The 21,396-nt window shown below is 36.2% G+C and overlaps 1 protein-coding gene across 1 annotated transcript; it reads left to right on the top strand.

The window, feature by feature from the left end:
* Positions 1-667: 667 nt before the first annotated feature.
* On the top strand, positions 668-19,787 carry FAM92A (family with sequence similarity 92 member A; the record flags this gene model as incomplete). The annotated part of the gene is made up of 9 exons (XM_029959437.1): positions 668-904; positions 2,528-2,596; positions 7,395-7,496; positions 9,426-9,431; positions 11,160-11,264; positions 12,507-12,620; positions 14,122-14,241; positions 18,131-18,229; positions 18,802-19,787. Coding segments are annotated over 9 exons (873 nt in total), but the record flags the coding sequence as incomplete, so codon positions are not given.
* Between the last annotated feature and the right edge of the window lie 1,609 nt (positions 19,788-21,396).

Here is a 21,396-nt window from a genome sequence, read left to right as displayed (position 1 = left end):
AAATACATGAATTATTGGAATTACTTATCTAGATCATTAATAATGAAACACACAGGCATTTGGATCAAATAAATTAATCAGATTTATGTAATTTAAAAGAAAACAGTTTATTAGTGTAATGAATGTTCTTTCAGTGGTACAGAGTGTTCACCTCTGTACTTGTGTCCATTCACTTTTCTTCTTTAAGTCTCAGCAATATTTATCCTTCGTGCTGCTGACCAGGAGCAGATTGGTACCTGTTCATGATTTAAAAACCATTTAATACCTCTGCTGCCTAATTTCTCCAGATTTGTCCTCTGCTGCCTAATTTCTCCAGCCATTGACTTGCCAGTTTAGCTTGCAGACTCATGCAGGAAGCAGTGGTCTTGGGAAGGTCTTGGTTTAGACTTCAGGTGTTACCACTGTGTTAGTAATAATACCAATAGTAATAGTGAGCTTTTGCTTAAATACAGTAAGAAAACTTCCAAGCAGATTTTTGTGATTTGGGGTTTCCTCTCTTGGATCTTTAAGTGTAAATCCTGCTTTTTTTTTGTAGTTCATTTGTTATTTGTTCAGAAATAAGCATACAGTACGTCAGACTGTTACAACATTCTCTTTTTAAAAATAAATTTCTGTTTTGCACTGATTTGTGCCCTTCTTATTTTTTACTTATTTTTCTTCGGTATCCAGGGACAATCAGACTCGACAAATACAAGATGCTGTTTCAAATGTGGAAAAACATTTTGGTGAATTGTGCCAAATATTTGCTGGATATGTACGTAAAACTGCCAGACTACGAGACAAAGCAGATCTTCTAGTACATGAAATATATGCATATGCAGCCACAGAGACACCAAACTTAAAAGTTGGACTGAAAAACTTTGCAGATGAATTTTCCAGACTTCAGGATTATCGCCAGGCAGAGGTACAAAATTAAAGCTGTACATGTTGTGTTTGCCATCTGAACTTTTCAGTTACTTCTCTTTGATTAAAAGGAGAAATATATACTCTGCAATCACAAGAAAACATAGGAGAAAACATTTCTAAATATATTAGTGTCTGAGCAGGGTAGGCTGCCAAAGTATTCATCATTTACCCCACTAACAACTAATGAAAACTGCCTGCAATTAGTCCTGTTGAAGTCAGCAAAACTATCCCTACGAGCACTCAAAGTATTTGAGACAGAGCAAGTTTTTTAGACTTTGGATTGTGATTTATGGTTAATAAAGTGGGTTTTTTATTTGTGTGACTTGACTTGTCTGGCAGCAGCTGAGGTAAAATCAGTCATTTTCCTTTTGTTGAGTCTTATCAGAAATAGTATGGAAGAGAATGGGCACTGGTAGCCCCACTGAGATGCTGTCAGGGACCACTGCAGATTTCTTAAGTTTGTAGTTTAACACTCAAAGTACAAACTTGATTTGGACAATGTGTGACTATATAGTCACATGTCTGCTAGATGAGTGAGAGTGTAAAGGAAGGTGTTTATGCCACTTCCACATCTATCTGCAGGGCCAGTCAAACTGTAACGTGTGATGCAGAATTCCAAATACTGCGATTTAAGACAAAATAAATTCATTCACATGGACTCAAACTAGTTTTTGGAGTATGTATCTATACTTTCAGTAGAGTGTAGAAAATTACCATTTATAGTTTTGAACAGCTAAGACCCACTATAATTCAAAAGAGAGACCAAAGTAACGTGCACTTCATTCAGAGCCTTACTGCCCTAATCCTTTGTATTTTATTGGCAGTTCAAGTGAAATTGTTTGACAGTGTACTGGTAGAGTGTATAAAGGAAAAATGTTTGCTCAGTTGGCATAAATTTTAGCCCAGTTTAGAGGGAACTGTACATTCCTAATAGAGGTACACGCCTTGTCCTAATCTGGCCCATCTGGCCGAGCAGTGGGCCAGATGACTCACTGGTCCATAAGTCATTGGCAGCTTATGCTGGTGCTGCTTGGACAGCATTGTCAGGTTTGATGAGCAGGTCTTATCCTATTGCCTGTCTGACCATATGTAGCTGTTTTTCTAAGTAGGAGAACTGAAACAAAAATTCAGATGCACTCACCTGTGAAAACATTCGTGCCTTTTACACACCCTGTTATTGGTATTTTTAGTGCATTCAGTACCAACAATGCAAGAAGTGTTACATTTTGTACAATATATTTGTTAGCAAAGATGGCTTAACCCATGATCTGTCAGTAAGTGTAGAGCAAAACATTGATCTTAGATAGAAAGTTACACATCTCCAAGATGCAGTGTTTGATGTATTTAGTACTCAGTTGTTAGAATCTCAGTGTTTCATTTATCCTGATGTATTTCTAATTAAGAAAAAAGTAATTCCACTAGAAATCAGCTTGATCTCCTCAAAATACAAATTGCTTATTGGCTAATGTACTTGACTATAGTTTTTACAATATTTTTAAAACTATCCCATTATTTTTTCAGCATATATGGACTAATTCCTAATGAGTCACTATTAATTGTTTCCTGTTTCTGCACACCATAGATATGGATGATTCTAGTGGCCTTGTGATTTCTTTTGTAGGTCGACAGGCTTGAAGCCAAGGTTGTTGAACCTCTGAAATGTTATGGGACCATAGTGAAACTTAAAAGGGTAGGTTAAGCATCTGTTTTCTCACAAGGTACATTTCAGTGTTCTGGCCGCTCAGTTGAAAACTTCTGCTTTAGGGGGCGAATGGTTCTGATATTTCATATTGCAATAATCAGTCTAACTTAATTATGTAGTGATACATCTAAATTGAAGCTATATATATGTTGGAGAAAGAAACTTTAGTGTGAAGACGAGGATATTCAGGCTCTTTGAGCACAAGCAAATGCTAAAAAAAAGGCATTGTGGATAATGTGAAACTTATTGGATAGTGTCATTTATTATTGTTAGGGTTTTTTTATTATTATGATTATGATTATTACCACTATTATTCAGATTTCCAAAAGGTGAATTATATGTAATGCTTTTGCCTCTTAGTCATCAATATGCTGCCTTTAGCAGCTTTTCTAACTCAGAATTCCATTCTACATTAAAGTTCATAATTTAGAAGACACATTTGAAACTGATATATAGGTAGTGGCCTAAATCCCTCTCTGTCCTGTTAAGTCATCATGATGACCTGGAGATACACAAAAATCTGAGATCTCTTCATTCACTATATTTTAGAAACAGTGTTTATAGGGGTTTGAAATGTTCCCTTAAAATATCTGAAAGTTTCTTTCCTCCAGGAGGGATAAGCTTGAGCTTAACTTTCAGTAAGCAGATACTAGTTTATAGGACAAAAGCAGATCTTTGTAATACTTGTATATTACACAGAGAATACCTTAGTCCTGTAAACTCAAATCTGTAATTGATGTCTATCTGTATCATAGTCTCTATAAATCAAAATATTAAATTATTATTCTTTGATTATATTTTACGTACTAAAATCTTACAGTGTGTTCATCATGGTTAATTTGAGTATGTTGTGGCACTGCATCTCAAACTAGCATTTTTCATATGTTTTTGTTCTGTATCTTTTTCATATGGTGAAGAACCGAGTACAGTGTGTGGAACTTACCGCACAGCTACCTCACTTGGAGATTGGAGAAACAGTTGTGAAGGAGATGCATCCTGCACTTGAGTGGGATTACATGTGGTGGTCCTTAGCAGAGTTGTAGACTATAGAGGCTAGAATCTGGTATCCTAATAGTCATTATAAAACCCAGTTGGTGAGATCTAGAACTGAGTATTCCATGGGATATAAATGTTGAGGGTGGAAGACAAGCTTCATGTGTTTGTGGCAGTATGGTTGCTGAGGAGACACAGAGCACTACAGCAGTGCCTGGGGTTTGCAAAGCATTGAAGGTGCATTGCCACTGATAGCCAGTAATGCTGAGGACAGAAGCAACTGAAGCCAGGCCATCCCTTGCAACACTGAATGGCATTTCCTGTTGTCTTTGCCTTTCAGAATGCCAGAAAGCATTGCATAATGTTTATTTCAGCTACAGTGAGGAGTACAAGAGTATTCTTAAACTGTAGGTGGGATTAACTATTTTTGTCAACACACCTTTGAACTAAGGTTTTGCTAAAGACGTAGGCCATTAAATGGTTATTTTTTCCCCATTGCACATTAATGATAAACTGTGGTTAAAATTTCAACTGTCTGGTCTTCAGTTATCATCTCTAAACACTGGGACATCTTTAGTGAAAACGAAAGTTTTGTGACTCTTAAATTTAGCACAAGGTGTAGGACTGCTTTACCTGTAACTACCTTAGCTAAGTAAAACCTGTTAGAACATGTCATTATGGCACTTTCTATAAAGGGAATGTTCTCACTGTTACTTACTTATTGGAACTGTTCCAGGATGTACACAAGAGTACTTCTGTGCTTTATCTAAAAAGGACTGTTGCTATTTCTGTGGCATAAGACATCAATGTCCTGTGCTACTAAATGCTTTAAAGAGGCCCAGATAATGAGAGTAGTGTTGTCCTTTAACTGCTAATGCAATAAAATTGTTTCATTCACTTGTTCTGGTTTATGATGCCAAATAGCTTCAATGGACATTAATATAATGTTCTGTAATGTACCTTAAATGTAGGATTTTAGGATTTCTTTCTGTTTCATTGTTCTGTATATCAATCTTCACTTTTCTGCTTTTTGGCAACTCTGTTCCTGGCTCCTTTTCTTCATATAAAACAGGACATCATAAAACCAAGGTGATCCACATGCAGAAGAAAGGATTGGTTTGCTTTAATAACTTCAGTGACTGAAGCAGGTAACAGTACAGTGATGAGGCTCTGTCAGCTCACTGTCTGGTGGACAGACTGTAGCTGTACTTCTCTGTGGCTTGAAATTAGATGGGTGACCAGTGTTCTTACATGTGACTTGAATTCATTTTTTTTCTGTTAGGTAATAATGTACACCTTGATTCTTTCACCATTATCACATTTTCCCCAGCTTTTTAATATTTTTACAGGGTTTTTTTCTGCACCCTTTTCAGTTTTTCAACATATTAGACAAAATATGCATGTAACTGTGCCCTGCCTTTGTACATCCAAAACTTGTGTATAGCTTCACCACTATAGCCACAGTAGCACTAATTCTTTATCAGGCATTGGTTAGTAGAGAAGTATGTTTCATGGTGGCTGATGCTACAGAAAACAGAGGTAGAGGAGGGAACTGTAAGTATTTCCAAAGTCACGACATGCTAGAAAGAACATACTGAATTTTATAACAACTCTAGAATTTTGCATCCTCAAGTACACTCTGCATGAAAGTCAGAACCCTTTTAGCCACAGCTTGAAATCTAATTGACTGTTTTAGATGGGCCTAGAAGTCAGTGCTGTTAACAGGACTTAGTCATTAAATAACACTAAACATGCAGCTGTGAACATTAGATACAAATCGTTTTGTTCTGTTCCAAAAATAAATAATTCTTCTCTTTCTCTACCTTTAAAATTTAAAACTCAAACCAATAAAGCAATAAAAAAAATTCTGTTATTGCTTTGCTTGTAGCTTCATGGTTTTGATAAAGGGAAAAGTCCTTTCCAGCAGTGTTTTGGATGACCTTAAAGGTGCTGTAAATTCCCTTCTGAAAGAACAGCAGTAAAATTAGTTTTGATGGGCTAAAGATGCAATAGTTATTATCAGAAACCAGCTTTGTCCCCCTAAAGGGGAAGCAAAATGAGTCATACACAAGGACATACAGACAGACAGTAAAGACAGAAACAAGGAGGAAACTGCATTTTTTGACCCTGACCTCATGTACAGACACATTATTGAAGGAACACAGCACTGTAAAACTTGGCACGCTTGTGCGTGTCACTGACAAGTGATCTGGTCACAGGGTTACAAAACCTGCTGAAAGACACATCCTTAGTTGCATATCCTTCTGGGTAAAGGAGACATACAAGCATATTAAAACTCTGAAATCCAAGGAAGGAGCACAGACAACTTCCCAATACAATAGTTTCTAATAGCCCTAATTCCCTCCATTCTGAAGTAGTAGATAAATGGGAACTGGTGTTTTTAGAGAAAAGAATGGTTTGAAATGTATACCCAACTTCTGGCTCGGATTTTGTTAAGACTTCTGGCTGTATTTCTGCTTGTTCTGAACTACTGCTCCTTTAAATTGAAGCCATCAAAGTGTATGTTATTTCTGATACCAGGGTCAGGGAAGTGATAAATATCTGACTGATAATCTTAAATCCTATGAATGCCAAACACTCTGCAAAACACAGTTTTATAGCATGAACAAAAATTTGAGACTGGTAGATAAACGTGATTAAATTGTCACAGATCTTCCTCAAAGTACATCTTCTCCTTTGGAAATGAGGAGCAAAAATATTTATCAGCAGTTTCTGCCTTTTCTAAATCAGTAAGTTTCATCTTCTCCAGCTACATCATTAGTAGGATGTGTTTTGTTTCAAATGGTTTTAAACACCTTACTAACTGCATATATAAAAATACGCAGTTCAACCCTTTCAGCCATAGATTTTATATTTCACACCTTGAAATCTGTGTAGTACAGAATTATGGAGTTGTTAAGGTTGAAAAAGACCTCTAAGATCATCCAACTGTTAGCCCAGCACCACCATGTTCACCACTGAACCATGTCCCCAGGTGCTGTATCCACATCTTTTGTGAACACTTCCAGGAATGGTGATTTTACCATTTCCCTGGATAGCCTATTATGACTGACCACCCCTTCAGTGAAAAAAATTTTTCTATTATTTAATCTAAACCTCTCCTGGTGTCCTCTCCTCCTGTCACTCGTTGCCTGGGAGAAGATACCAACCCCCAGCCTGGCTACAACCTCCTTTCAAGGAGTTGTAGAGAGTGATAAGGTTCCCTCCATCCTCCTTTTTTCCAACCTGAACACACCCAGATCCCTGAGCCGCTTCTCATCAAACTTGTGCTCCAGACCTTTCACCAGCTCTGCTGTCCTCTGGACAGGTGACAGCAGTTATGTTTTCTTCATAACTTCTGACTGGTACTGGCTGCTTCCTGCTTTGTTATTTTTCTTACTGATATATTTGATGCCACTTTTTATTTCTAAATGCCACCTTTATTCTGTTTCTAAGTCAGGAATGGGCCTGCCTTCTTACTGCTTTGGGGATCTCAGCTTTTGGCCATCTGCTATACTTGTCATGAAAAGCTGTGAATGTATTTTTCTTCCCCACATTTTAAATTACAGTGCATGCTATAGGGAGCTGTGCAAGGTTGGGATTGTGCAGCACTCCTTTGGTTCCCACTGACTTCTCTTTCAGAGGATCAATTAACAGGATAAGATCTATAAAATCTGGTTTTGTTTAAAGCAGAAGTTTGGTCCATTTTCTAGGCAATGCATGTATGAAGGGAAGTGTATTTCGTATTACCCTAGTTTCATTTTAAACATGTCTAAAACATTTTTATTTCCAGGATGATCTTAAAGCAACTTTAACAGCAAAGAACCGAGAAGCCAAGCAATTATCTCAACTGGAAAAGACACGTCAGCGGAATCCATCAGATCTACACATTATTGTATCCTATTTTTCTAGTCACTATGAGAAATATTTTTAAAATTTCTTGGGAATTAAACTATTGTGTTTAGAAAGCAGTAAGAAAGTAGTAGTAGCAATAAGTCTCCTTAGAAGGATTTTCTCCAATGTCAAATCATTTCTTAAACTTCATAATGAGTTACAGCTTATAATAGCTGCTGTTACTTCTTTTTTAATTGAACAGAAACTATTTTTTGATATGTTTATGCAAGAGAGGTAGGCATAGTTTACATCTAGGAATTTGGAAGTTTTTGAAAATAAGTGTAATCAGACAACTTTTTTTATTTCTGTGGATTTCTTGTTTTATTGTTTTTCTTCCTGTCATTTTGGTAGTTGTTGTGCTTCCTTGGATGTAGATGGGGTATGAGTTTCCTCCAACTGCGTGAAGTGTGAAAGGAAAAGTTGTTATTCTGTTAGTAGCATACTCAACTAGACTACTTTTCCTTTCCAAAGACCAGTCACCTTCCCCAGTACACTATTCTGTATCAGAGGGAAAAATTAAGCCCCCACAGAACTTCCATTAAAATCTCACTGAAGTCTCAAATTCTGAAGCAATCAGAATATAGGAAATGCCAAAACAAAGAGGATCAAGGCAACCCTACTTCAGTCCCTTTATGCCTACATATGTCCCTTTATGCCTACATAAAGCATTTAAGTTCATGATGATGTGCTGTTTACTTTTTATTACACTCTAGTGCTGGACTCAGGAGTTAAGCAGTCCTATTCTTAGTTGGATTTTATCAACTTTATTTCAGAAACTAGGATCTTTAGTGACTGGGGCATGGGAGTGTAGAAAGCAAAAATGATTGTGATGGTCAAGTGCCACACAGGAGAACTACATTTTATTTTTGTCTCTGCCAAAGAATTCACATCTAATATTAATCAGATCAGTTAGGTCAAGTGATAACTAATTTGAATGCCTTCTGTAATAAAGACAGATGCATGTCAGCTATATAGTTAGAACTTGAGCTGTGATGCAAAGTTCTCTTCTGTTGGAATTAGAGTAAACTGTAACAGTAAGCTTTCTCCCCAGAGGGACACTGGTCACATTTTTCTCCCTCTTGAGCAGTAGTTTTTTCATGGGAATGTCACTGGCACCTAGTTAATTTCTTCTTATCTGTTTGCTAAGCTTCTCACAAACACATCTCTGTGGCTTAGCTTCTTGTAACACCTGTGCTTTCTATAGTTAAGGCTTTGCCTGAAGAGTTATAGAATCTCAGTACAGTCTGCTTTTTCATATGGCCAAAGGCACCAAACACTCTGTATTTGCATTTTAACGTGATTGACACAAAATGCGTGAAAAGGTATTAGGAGCAGGAATATGTTCATTTGCTTTTGGGGATGTGTGCAGGTCAGCTTTCAGGTCTGAGAGAGACTTCACGACATTGGAGCACAGTAGTTGGGCTCCTGCAATGCTTCTCTTATGGTCGAGCAACTATGATGTTGCAGCAGCAAACAAGTTTGGCCCCAGATAGCAAAGGATCTGTACTCACTCCCATCTTACAAAATGGGGGTGGGGGTGGGAGGGTAGTACTGCTTTGAAAAGAAAACATTACCAAATTTTTAAAAATATAAAAATACAATTTTTAATCATTTTTTTTCCCCTGAAATAGTCTACCTAGGTTGTTTAATTTTTATTTTTTTTTTAATAAATAACCAAATCCTCAGTCCAAGACAAACAGCTGTCCTGAAATGTTTTGGTCTGGATACTTGAATTCTAGCAAAGCTGTAACAAACTGTAATGTCTTAGAGCCAGAAGCTTCAAACAACATAATAGTAGCACTAAGTATACAGAAGTTTTGAAATAACTAAGGTAAATAGTTCACAGCATATTAAAAGTAGAAGTGAAAATGCATACTTTAATCAATATTGGTTGTTACATTGCCATTTTTTCCTTCACTAGTATTTCCAGTCACAGGTGAGTGTTTAGAAGAGAAAATATCAAACTGCTGTTGTGCGAACTATGGACGCTCTGTGACTTTAGACATTTCACTCTACAACAGAGAGAATTCCTTTCCCAAAGCATCTGCACACAAAAATCTGGCCAGTCTATTTCAGATGTATTGAGATGTATTTGATTATCATAGAAATAACATAATGTATTTGTATGTGTAATGGCTGCTTATGCAGCTTATGCTGCCTTCACTTACAGGGAGTAACTGATTGAACTAATTGAGAATACACAAAATGTCTTTTCTTACTCTGTTTCCCTCCTGTGTTTTGGGCAAAATCAAGAAAGAGAGGTGAACAGGTGACCTTATGTACTACTAAACATTGTTACCAATTTTTTTTGCCCAGTAATGGTGGCAGAATTGTGTCTGTGACTTTAAGCTGTTTTTGAAAGATTGTTTCAATTTGATAATCCTGTAATACAAGGTTACCAGATTGTAATCACAGAAGTCAACAGAGCATACCTTATGCGTTAGGTTTCCATATGTGTGGCACTAAAAACTAGATCACAGGAACTGGACCTGTGGTGCCTATTTAAAAAAAATTTCCTCTCTTAAGTTACAGTTTTTTAGATATGGGAAGAATCCTACCACTTGATCGTAGACAATACTTGATCCATGTCCTATTTTCAAATCTCAGCACAAAATAGATCTGTGATGATACTCACCGAGTGAGCCTATAAGTATCACTAGTATATGATGTTTGACCAGTAATCTATGGAAAATTACATAAGTTTAGACCCAAATTTTGTAGTCTTCAAGTGCAAGCTCTTACATCTGTACAGCATTATTTTGTAGTAGTACACAGTTCTCAGACTTGACATAACCAGAACAGTTTCAAGATCTTTATTTAAATGGTAGTGTGCATTTTTATAAAGTTCATAATTATATGTAATCAAAAAGCTATCTAAATGCTTTTTGTAGTAACAAAATAAGGAAAACTGTGTATTTATGTGTTAGGGATTGGTTGATGTGTCCCCATCTCAGTGCCCTGTTGAAGATGTTTACTATAAAATATCTTAATAATACAAAAATACTAAAAATATGAAATACCTGAAATGCTTTTGGATCTAGAAATTATAACAACTCTAGCCTGCAGATTGAGATATTTACAGGATAAATGCATTACTTTCAGCTGCTACTCTAATTGTCTATTTAAATAATATATAAAAACTTAGTAAGATGAGGTTCAGCACAGGACATTGGAAGAGATTCCTTAAGGACCCAGCAGGTTGATCTGCACTTGAAAACAAGCGTGATCTTTTCTGCTCATCCACTGCACTGGCACGTGCAGTCCTGCCTTCTCCTTTGCGCAAGCTTAAAAAAAAACCAAAACAAACAAGAACTTTTTCTGAAGGGTAAACCCTTGGGCTGGGTTAAGTACCTGGACCCAGTCCCTGTGTTGTCAATGGGGTGTCAGGGCTGGCTCAGTGAAATTATCAGATGATTATTACAGAAAACGGATCAGGGCAGAGGGACCTTCCTGACTGGCTGCAGCTGTTCATTTTTCATGTTTCACATCAAAGTAACAACAGTGTAGGAGGCATCTTTATATGTTTATTAAGCAACAGATTTACAAATACTGTAACACAGATATGTAGTTTTGAAAACCCAGACTTCAATGTTTTCATGGCAATTGGAGCAAATAGCTTTGTATCAAATGCAAGACTAATTTCACCTCTGTGTTACTTTACCAGGCTGAAAGTGAACTGCAGAGAGCGACACTGGATGCTACTCGAACAACGCGGCAATTAGAGGAAACTATTGATAATTTCGAGAAACAGAAGATAAAGGATATCAAAGTATGTGTGCTCACATTTCAGTATGTGATATCAATTTTATCTTGCATAATAAAATTACTATAGTTAAGTCTTGGGCAAGATTAGCAACATTTAATATTCACTTAAATGCAAATCTTGTGGTATTCATGAATATTTCAGAATCACAGAATTGTTAGGGTTGGAAGGGACCTCTGGAGATCATCAAGTCCAACTCCCCTGCTAAGACAGGGTCACCTAGAGCAGGTTACACAGGAACGTACATAATCCAAATATGAGGAAATCTGAAATTAAAAAATCAGTTCATTACTCTTCCAGTTTTTGGAATTGAAAATTTTCCTGTCTCCAGTTGTTCAGTGTCTGCACCGTCACAAGTTGCTGTATTCTACTTCACTAGTAGCTGCATTTGTTAGTGCAATGATATATGTGGATTAATATCAGCAGAATTAACAGAAATAGTGATAAGTCAATAATATATTTATCCACGCTGAAGTATGTGTATGTTACTGTAGTTAAAAGTTTTACTGATGCAAAAAGCACAAAATGTTCAGTGACTGCAAGCAGTGAAAGCTTTCATTTCTCTATTAATGTCAAACATTAAGTGGCGCAAGTCCCAAAGACTACAGTGACTGAAAAACACTTGCATTATGTGATCTCAATTATAAAATTGCTTTAGTCATTTTTTTGGGGGGGAGGAGGAGACAGACAGACAGTCTAAACAGGAAGGAATGAAAGATGGTTGAAAAACCCAACCAAACCAACCAGTACTTGATATTGGAGTAATATGAAAAAGATTGTGATTTCTGAAGTTGTCATAATTATGGGGGGGGTCAATATATAAAGAATACTTTATTATGTAAAATATATAAATATTTGTAAATTATAGAAATGTATAGAATTTACAGATAACTTACCCCCAAGCTGTTATAAAAGATTGTCTTCAATAAAGCAAAAATCCACCAACTACATCTTGTAAATACATACTGGGGATTATCGCTTTTCACCATGACGTTATTCCTAATGAGTCTCCTCTTCACTTTTCAAGCATTTACTTAGAATTTATAATGAAATAATAACAACTGCATAAGTGATAACCCAGCCAGCATTTATGTTTAATTTCTAAAATTCAGGTCTGACTACTTAAAAGTACTAAGTATTGTGCAGTTATTTGTATCATAGAAATACCAAGTACAGAACTCAGTAACTTTTTGAAGTGGAAATGTACTTTATTGGATTAAGAAAACCTTTGTTTTCATTTGCTTTTAGAACATCTTTTCTGAATTTATAACTATTGAAATGTTGTTCCATGGGAAAGCTTTAGAGATATATACTGCTGCCTACCAAACTATCCAAAATATTGATGAAAGTGAAGATTTGGAGGTAAGAGTGATGAAGATTTGCTTTTCAGTATACTTCCTACCTAAAAAGAGTTTTCACACTTGGGCTATACATGTCCCAGGCAGAAAAATGCAACATATGTTTCAGGTTCCCAGAACAAACTTCTTATGTATATCAAGCCTTTTTTTGCACTTCTCCAGCAAGAGCATACAGGTTTATAATCTCAGAGAACACAAACAAACAGAGAACAACTGCAGTGGCAATCTAATCTTTCCCACAAAACACAGATAAGAGATTTTTCCGAAATTACCTGCTTCTCCAAGCTCAGGTAATCACAGTTCTTAAAGAATACCTCTGCAGTGAATCTTGCTGTAAAGATGTGCATAGAGAAAACCCTACACTGCTCTGATCAGATGATCTAAAGACTAATTACTGCATTAAAAAAACCTACTGGGTTTTTTTTGTCTTGTGGCAGTTACAACTTCAAGTCACCCCTTCTTCTCTATTGAGTTATAGTCTCTCTGTCCCAAGACTTGCTTTTCAGTCCTTTTTTCATTCTTGCAGTTCTTCTGGATGTTGGGCCTTTAAACTGAGTATCACTGAAATGTCTGTTGTATATATATATTCAGCTTGTCAAAAAAGTTGGATCATTTTCAGTCTTCTTCTGTAAATCCTACAAGTCCTGATTTTATTTTGTTCATGACACAGCTCAGGATCAAGTATTCAGTTAGTGCAAGACACAAAAAATCATGATTCTTCAGTGGCAATCACATTTGAGACTACTTGGTAATTTTGCTTCATTTAAACTATGCCACGGCAATCTTGTACTATTGTAGTTTCACGATTAAAATGTCATGTGGCACCAATTCAGAAAAATCCTTTAAGTCAATACTTTGTCTTTCACAACCAAATTTCTAATCTCATTTTAAATTTCCTGTTAATTGGACAATTATTTACTTCCCATAAAAATACTGACCGTAATCTGCCATTTCCTTGACTTTAATAAAGTCTTGCATGAATAGCTTTATTGGAAATAACTTGCAAATATCATGGATGTTACAGTCTCCTCTGTATTCTAAGAGGTTTCCCAAATTTTTCTCAAGCTGTTCGTCTCCTGAACATTTCAAGTAAAATTTTTCTGATGTGTCTGTGACTGTCAGCAAGGAATTCCTTGTGAAGGGGCTAAGAGTTCATCTTTCTGAGAAATGGAGAACCTGAAGGCAGTTGCTGGGGTTCATACCTCTAGGTTAGCCTGAAACTCAGCTACATACCTTGGTGAGAAACTCTTGCAAGTTTTCCATGTGTAAATGCCCTCAAGTCTCTGAAGAATGTTTACTTTGACCACATAAGTATGTTGATGTGTCTCAGGTTGAGAAACGATGTTGTTTCAGCCAAAAGTGATCAATCCAGACTACAGCTGATGCATATCTTTAGATCAGGTTTCATTGACCAGTGCTGCATTTCTGCTAGCTTCAGTATAGGTGATTCTTAGCTTGCAACCTGTATCATGGTACCTGAGTCACAGCTTTCTCCATTTCAACAGGTTTTTCGGAGCTCACTTTATCCATCGGACTATCAGTCTCGCCTAGACATAGTTCGTGCAAATTCCAAGTCCCCCCTGCAAAGAACTGCCTCCTCAAAATCTTCATTGAGGACAGTACAGGTAAGAAAGAAAAATTACAATTGCATGATAAAAATCACTGTATTAAAGCTCTACTTAAGATAGTATTTTAGCTAGTCTACATGGATCCACTATCTTCACTCAGTTCATGACAGTCAGAAAGGTAAAGAAAATTCCAAGGGCATAAATATCATATTAAGCTCTTAATAATGCAGCTTTATCATTTGAGAGAAAAAAAATTCAGCTTTTAAAGCTGTGTTGCTTACTTTTGAAAAATGCCATTTCCAGCAATGCTATTTCTTCCATCAACAAACTATGGCATCTCACAGAGAAAACATCTAGGAGCTTATTTGAAAGAGAAGTGACATTCTTTAAATAACACTTGCATATTATTAGTCTCAGTATCAGATTCTAGAGTGTGACTTCTCTACCAGATCCTAACTCAGATTAGTGATATCTTGTAGCAGCAGAGCAAACCCATGACCAACAAACTTTTCCCTATATAATCTGAAAATTCAGAGGAGGTGAGGAAAAGGAGGATGATAAAAATGAGTGAAACAAATGGAAACAGTGCCACTGGTTTTGGATCAGCTACCTTGCAATAGTCTTTGGCACTTGTTTGCATCAGTAAACTTGCAGACATTGCAAAATGGCTAAATTATTTTTTCTTTATTGCAGCCATAATCCTGTAACTATGATGATTCTTACCAGTGTTTCAGCTAAGACAAAGATAGACACATTTAAAATGTACATGTCTTACTTTTCTTCTTTCAAATCATGCATTGATACTGTAATAAGGAAAAGTTATCTTGATTACATACACATTTTACACCTTCGCAACACAGAAAGGATCAGTTATTACAGTTGAGCTATTCTGTTGAAAGTGAGTTAAGTCATCTGAAAAGATAAAAGAACCCAGTGATTCAGTGCATGAAATACAACCTGGACTCAGAGTAACCCACCAGTCTTCTCTATCAAATAAGCAAATTTCATGTTCAAGCTACTTTAGAAAATGTGAGAGAGAAAAAAAAACCCAAAGCAACAGGAAACTGAATATATGTACACTGATTTCTCCCAGAGATGGAGTGGAACTCCATTTTGACTAACTTGCAAGTTTACCTAGACCTCTCTCTTAGTTATAACTTCAGATGTTAATGTTCTCATAACATCTCACTGGAATATCTGAAAAGAACAGGAAGTCATCTAGACCTAGAGGGAAACTGCAATACATTTCAAAATAATGTTGTCTTACTTGGCTGTGCAGTGTATCTGCAGAGGATCATATGGCAGAAAAAAAGCAGTGGAACATCCTACTAATGCAGTCACTATAGGGCAGTGAAGAAGGGGCAGGCAGCCTGTTCCATTCACTCCCCATGTGCCCTTTCTGATTCTGCAAACAGCGTGTTGTTGAGTTACACTAAGGGCTCTAATCTCTGGAACCCACCAAACATCTCATGAGAGAAAAAAAAAGCTGTATTCAGAAAAACCTTCAGGTGACTTGTTTTCTCTTTTCTGGGGATCTTTCACTCCCAGATTTTTCACAAGTCTAGTTTCCTGCTACATAGTAATCCCTTACTAACTGTAAGGCAGCACTTGACAATTTCCAGTGCAAAGCAGTACAAACGATATGGTAAGCAGTTCACAGAATCACTGTGCCTAGGGCTGTGAGGTGGGGGAGGACAGACAGACACATACATGCCAACACTAACCCGTAGGTGGGGGACGTGGGGGAAGTCACTGCACACCAGATGGGATAAACTGTGCCACTAATACAGTTCAGGTCTTTCAGAAGATTTAAGGCATACCATTCTTGAATTTATTTCTGGTTCTGTGGACTAACTTTCTGTATTATTTGTATGTTAAAAATCTAAAGTAGTCCTTGAGCTTGATACATTGTTTCACAAAGAGCTACCACCTTCATTTTGCACTTCACTTGGCAATTTAGCCTATCATTTTGTTTTACTGATTCAAGTTGGTATATGCTGTACTTTTAGAATATAGCAGAAGAAAATGACATTTTCTAGATATTTTAAATCAAACTTAACTATGTAAGTTTTATCTACATGCACTTAATATAACAAACTGTTTTGCACTGACTCTCTAGGACAGCAAAGTATCATTCTAACAGTTATTGAAAATGTCTGCATCTGAATGCTCCAAAACTGCCCACTGCCCAAGACATGAGGAGAGGATTACCATGCTTTCTCTAGTAACACCTGCAGTGAAACACGGAACTGAACAGCTTAAGCAAGAACAGTCATCACGCCTACATGCAAACTCATAGAATTAATCTTCACATAAAATTATTTATGAGCAACAAACTATCACATTTTTTATTATTATTATTTTAAATTTTTTCAACATGAAGTAATCAAAAATTAAATTTTCAAGTACCGGTATGTTCTAGCTCTGTGGCACAATAATGTGGATTTAAACTGCCTAATTCCCTTACCACTATCAGTGATAATATTTAACGTACTATTTAGTTAATTACAGCACAGTCAGAGGTATTTGAGTAGTGAGCACAAAAACGCCATAAAGCCAAAACCAACACCTCTTATTTCAGGAAGGGGAAGGGGGAACTGTTCTTCAGAAATGTGACGCAAGTTCCGTTTAAGAATTTGAGATACTCTTAACTAGAAAAAAACCAGGAAAATTAGTCTATCCCATTGAAATGACACTACCTTAACAAGGTCAATCTGCAGCATTCCTTCATCACTAATTACAAATCAGTGCCATTGTCTTTTTTTTTCTTTCACAGAATGAGAGATTGCTGTTTTAGGCATTTCAGCTCAAGTTAACCCAGCTTCATCCAATGATTAACTGCATTTTCTATTACATTCAGGAATTTGTAACCATTTGCTTGAAGCTAAATTATGTACTTTTTGAGCATCAACAAGACTAAAGATTTTTTTGCTTCATTAGTTCAATGACTGCAGTTTGCTTTATGCACACACAAAAATCTTGTTACATACATGGCTGTATAAATTATAACATCTCAGAAGTCAATTTAATAATGAGCATTTAAGGACTTTTAAAATAAGGGGCTGTTTAAAAAAAAGGCATGTTCTGTCTTCAATACAGAAGTTTTATTATATCACTGTACGTGAGAAAACACAGAAAATATAACCAAAATTAGAACTGCAGATGCTCTTAAAGAACTGCTGAACCTGAAATCATTTTTCAAAAGCATTCCAGATGACTTGGATAACTAATGTTCTCTTTCTCATGAGGAAAGAAAAAGAACACCATATATCCTACATGAAATTGTAAATGTTGCATTGTCTGTGAAGAATCTATCTTCAATAGGAATTAGATTGAACCCTCATTAGAAAAAAGTACAGATTGCAGAATCTGTCAGATGAGATGAAAGCTTGGCAGCTGCCACTTGTTTTTAATGTTTGATGAACCAAAGAAAGGAGACTAATGTCATTCTGAAGGGCAAGCACTGATGGGCAGGGAAAGTTGTTCATCTGTGAATGAAGACTTTTAATAGTTTGTCTAATTCATTCTCAAAAAAAACTCCTAGAGCAGCATAGTTTTGAACTTTTAACTGGAGGTCTGATGTCTTCAAGATAAGATTAGGCCCTAATACTCATCTTCAGCCTGCTGTCTCAACAGCCAACCCAGGAACAAACATCTTGTTGATTTTTAGCATTAATTGGATCAAAGTATAGTTTTCCCAATCCTATAATAGTTGTCATGACTATGGGGATTTTTTAAGCTTTTAAAAATCATTACAGTATTTTTATTCTGTGCCATGTATCTTTTCATTGGCTTGCACATTATGCAGGGTTAAGGGACAAACAACTTATGCACTCCTCCAAACAAGAAACTATAAATATTTAGACTGGAAATGCCAACAGATAATTGTTTTTCTTTGAGGAGAAAAAACACTTGATTTACTTCTGCTAGATTTTTGTTTTGGCAGATTTCCCGCAGTATGTTAAGAAGAGATGAAGAAGAAGAGGAGGAAGATGAGGATGAGGAAGATGAGGATGAGGAGGAAGAATTTGATGCTACTAAGGAAGTGAGATAACAAAGCTATTCTAAGAGAGGGTTTTTATTAAGGGGGAAAAAAATCCCTTTACCTAAAGGCTTTTGTGTGTTGATCAAAAATTTCACTGAGGCTGTACATTTAAAATTCTAACAGGAACAAGCACTAATTCTAGAGTGCCGGACAACAAATGACCAGTTTCAAAGAACGGAACAAAATCTGCTGAAAATGGACAATTTCAGTAGCTAGAAAATGAAATATTTAAATAGAATCCTGTATTATATTTGCATAAATATTGTATTGCAGTCATATTTGCTTAAACTTTCATGAACAGTGTCCAAAAACTGCACTAAGCTGACAAGCAGTTATGAACATAAGGGTTTGCTTGTAACTTTGCCAATATATTACCTTATTCTCTAGCTAAACACCTCTTCCATTTAGTAAGTCCTCTAGCTGTACCTGTCATGACTGGGTTTATATATCCTAAATGAACTGTAGTAATCAAAAAACTGTTTGCAGCAACAACATGTTTTCACTTTGTTACGCACCTTGGATGGCAGAAGGCAGGGTGAGGTGTATTGTTTTCTTGTTTTCATTTTCCTCAGGCTTTCCTCAGGCTAAGATGACTTGATTCCTTTACACATAGAGAATCAATGCTCACAAATAAGGACTGAGCCCAGTATCTACGTTTATTGCTGCTTTGCTTTTAAATAAAGTGCCTTCATGATAAAACTAGTGGATATTTTATGTAGTTGATGTTTATTATATTAGTTGATATGCTATAGAGTTCAAATTTCATGTGCTTAACTACATGATTCAGTTACTGATTCCATCAAACATACAAGAAATTACACATTTTGAGTGTAATTTCTTATTCTGTTTGGAGATGGTGATACACACGTTCATTTTTTAACAGTGTACAGTTGTCTGCCAGAAAGCCACTACCACACTGTTCATCTCCAGCTCTAGTTAAAGAGCGAACGCATGCATAAATATAGAATTTAAACTTGTCACTAGGAAAAAAATTTCAAGTTATGGAAATAAACCAAAAAGTGCATTTATAGTATTGATGCATACCTATTCTGATGTGAAAAAACAACTTTTGCCAAAATTAATGTGATGGAAATATAAGTGAAAATGTCACAATAAAGGGTTCTGTTTTAAACCCAGAAAATAATTTTACACCAGAATTACATACTATTGACATTGTACAACTGTTGACAAAGAGTAAATACAAATGAGCCAACTTTAAAACTATCTAGGTAACCAATTCCCATCTATTTCAGCAACTAAGGCACTTCAATAAATATTTGTATCACAACATCAGAATTATGGTCACCACTTTACCACTTCATACTCAATGAAGTAGTCCATCTCCAAAACAGATGGCCAACTTCATAACAATACTAGGCTTTCATATCATATACACACATGCAAACAGTGATTGTGTACTATGCCTTGAGAAAGGAATGCTGAAAAAAGGCAGCCATGTTTCATTAATTCCCCCCTAAAACATTAGTAGCTAGGGTAAGAATGAGGGGTTTGTGTTCCTGAGCAGCTTCAAATTCCTTCTCACTACCTCACAAAAAAGTCAACTTCAGGAATTACAGGAAAACCTCCAGAACAGGAGAGAACAGAGTGTTGGGCAACTTTGTCCTGCATGTATGATGTCTTAGGTTTGCACGTTGCACAGCACTTGTGTGACCTTGAAACTACAGATGAAAAGTCCCTGATTAAAATACTTTAGAACCAGAAGAATAATTTAGAATGTAATTACAGAATTAAAAGATACTTCTGCAAAGATTTTTCTTGTGGCATAAGTGCTTGCTGCAAGACTGACATTTCTCACTCACATGTATTTTTGACTACTAACACCTAGATGATGCAGGCTTGTATCAATCTTGCTAAGAATATTTTGCCACTCTGTTGAAAATGCTGGCACATTTCTTTTGGGATTAAGGGTTATCTTCTTGTACTAACCAGACTGTGCTGTTACAGCTTCCCTGAATGCCTCAAGGTGCTTTGGTAGGTGATCACTATTTCTAGTTCTTGACGATAGAGACTGTTCTCCTTTACACCAGAATTTTTGGACAATGGTAGCAAAAGCAACTTCAGAGAAGACATAACTAAAGAAACTTGCTGTGTTTTATCAACGTCACAAACTGCAGCATTTCATTTTTTATGCTTTTACTATGTGGATGGTACTTAAAAAGAAAGAACAGTATTTCAAGCCATGTAATTATAAGATGGCTTCTGATTTGTCCATTGTACCAAAAGTACAGTGCCTTCAAGCCACTAAACATCTAAAGTTATATAACCCTATTATCAGGAAATGCTGCCACCACACCATGCACCTCTACCACCTATTCAGGCAGAATCAGAATATAATGCCTATATATACACATCTCAGTGGAGGAGAAGGGGAACAGAGAAGGACAGACAAACAGAGCCAAAGCACCAATCAGATAACACCTATAAACTAAGAATCAACTATCCTAGTAACCTTATTATTTCACTGATACACTGGCATCCCTTCCCAATTTCCCTATGCTTCAAGTTCATCTGTACATACTTTGAAGTACAGTTTTTGTATTTATAGACCTTGAAAAAATAATTATTTCTTTGGCCTGTCAATCAAACATTTCAGATAAACTAGTCATAAACTCTAATCTGGCTTTAAATTAAATACAAATTAGCTATAGAGCAAACAGAAAACCATTTTGAAATGCCTTGATTATGACCTCTGCCATTACAAGCTTTATGATTCTTTTTTATATGTTCACTAAGGGGGGGGAGAGTTTACCATCCCAAAAATTAATGGTATTTTATCAGTAATTACTCTTAAATTCTTTGAGAACAGGTGTTATTTCTAAAAGACATTCTCATGCTTTACTGGCAAAAAAACCTACTAAACTCTTCTGTCTTTCTGGCCTCCAAGTTTGAAATATCCTGTTGTATAGTAGCTGGAAGAACTTTAAAACCAGCAAATGATCTAAAGCTGACTAACTGGAGAAGTTACTTGCATTCATATTTACAACACAGCTTAGTAGTAAAGACACTGGCTTACAAAAATAATCACAATGAAGTTTTCAACATAATGATAATGTCAGGGAAGTTCATTTTGAGGATTCTCGTGTCTTTTACCTGCAAAGTCTTCTGGCTCCTTGATCTCTTTCATAGTAGCTATGAAATAAAAGCAC

Source organism: Manacus vitellinus, unplaced genomic scaffold (genome assembly GCF_001715985.3).
Source record: "Manacus vitellinus isolate BGI_N305 unplaced genomic scaffold, ASM171598v3 scaffold_1_pilon, whole genome shotgun sequence".
Classification (NCBI taxonomy): Eukaryota; Metazoa; Chordata; class Aves; order Passeriformes; family Pipridae; genus Manacus; species Manacus vitellinus.
The sequence above is the reverse complement of the archived record's forward strand: the minus strand, read 5'-3'. Positions and strand labels throughout refer to the sequence as shown.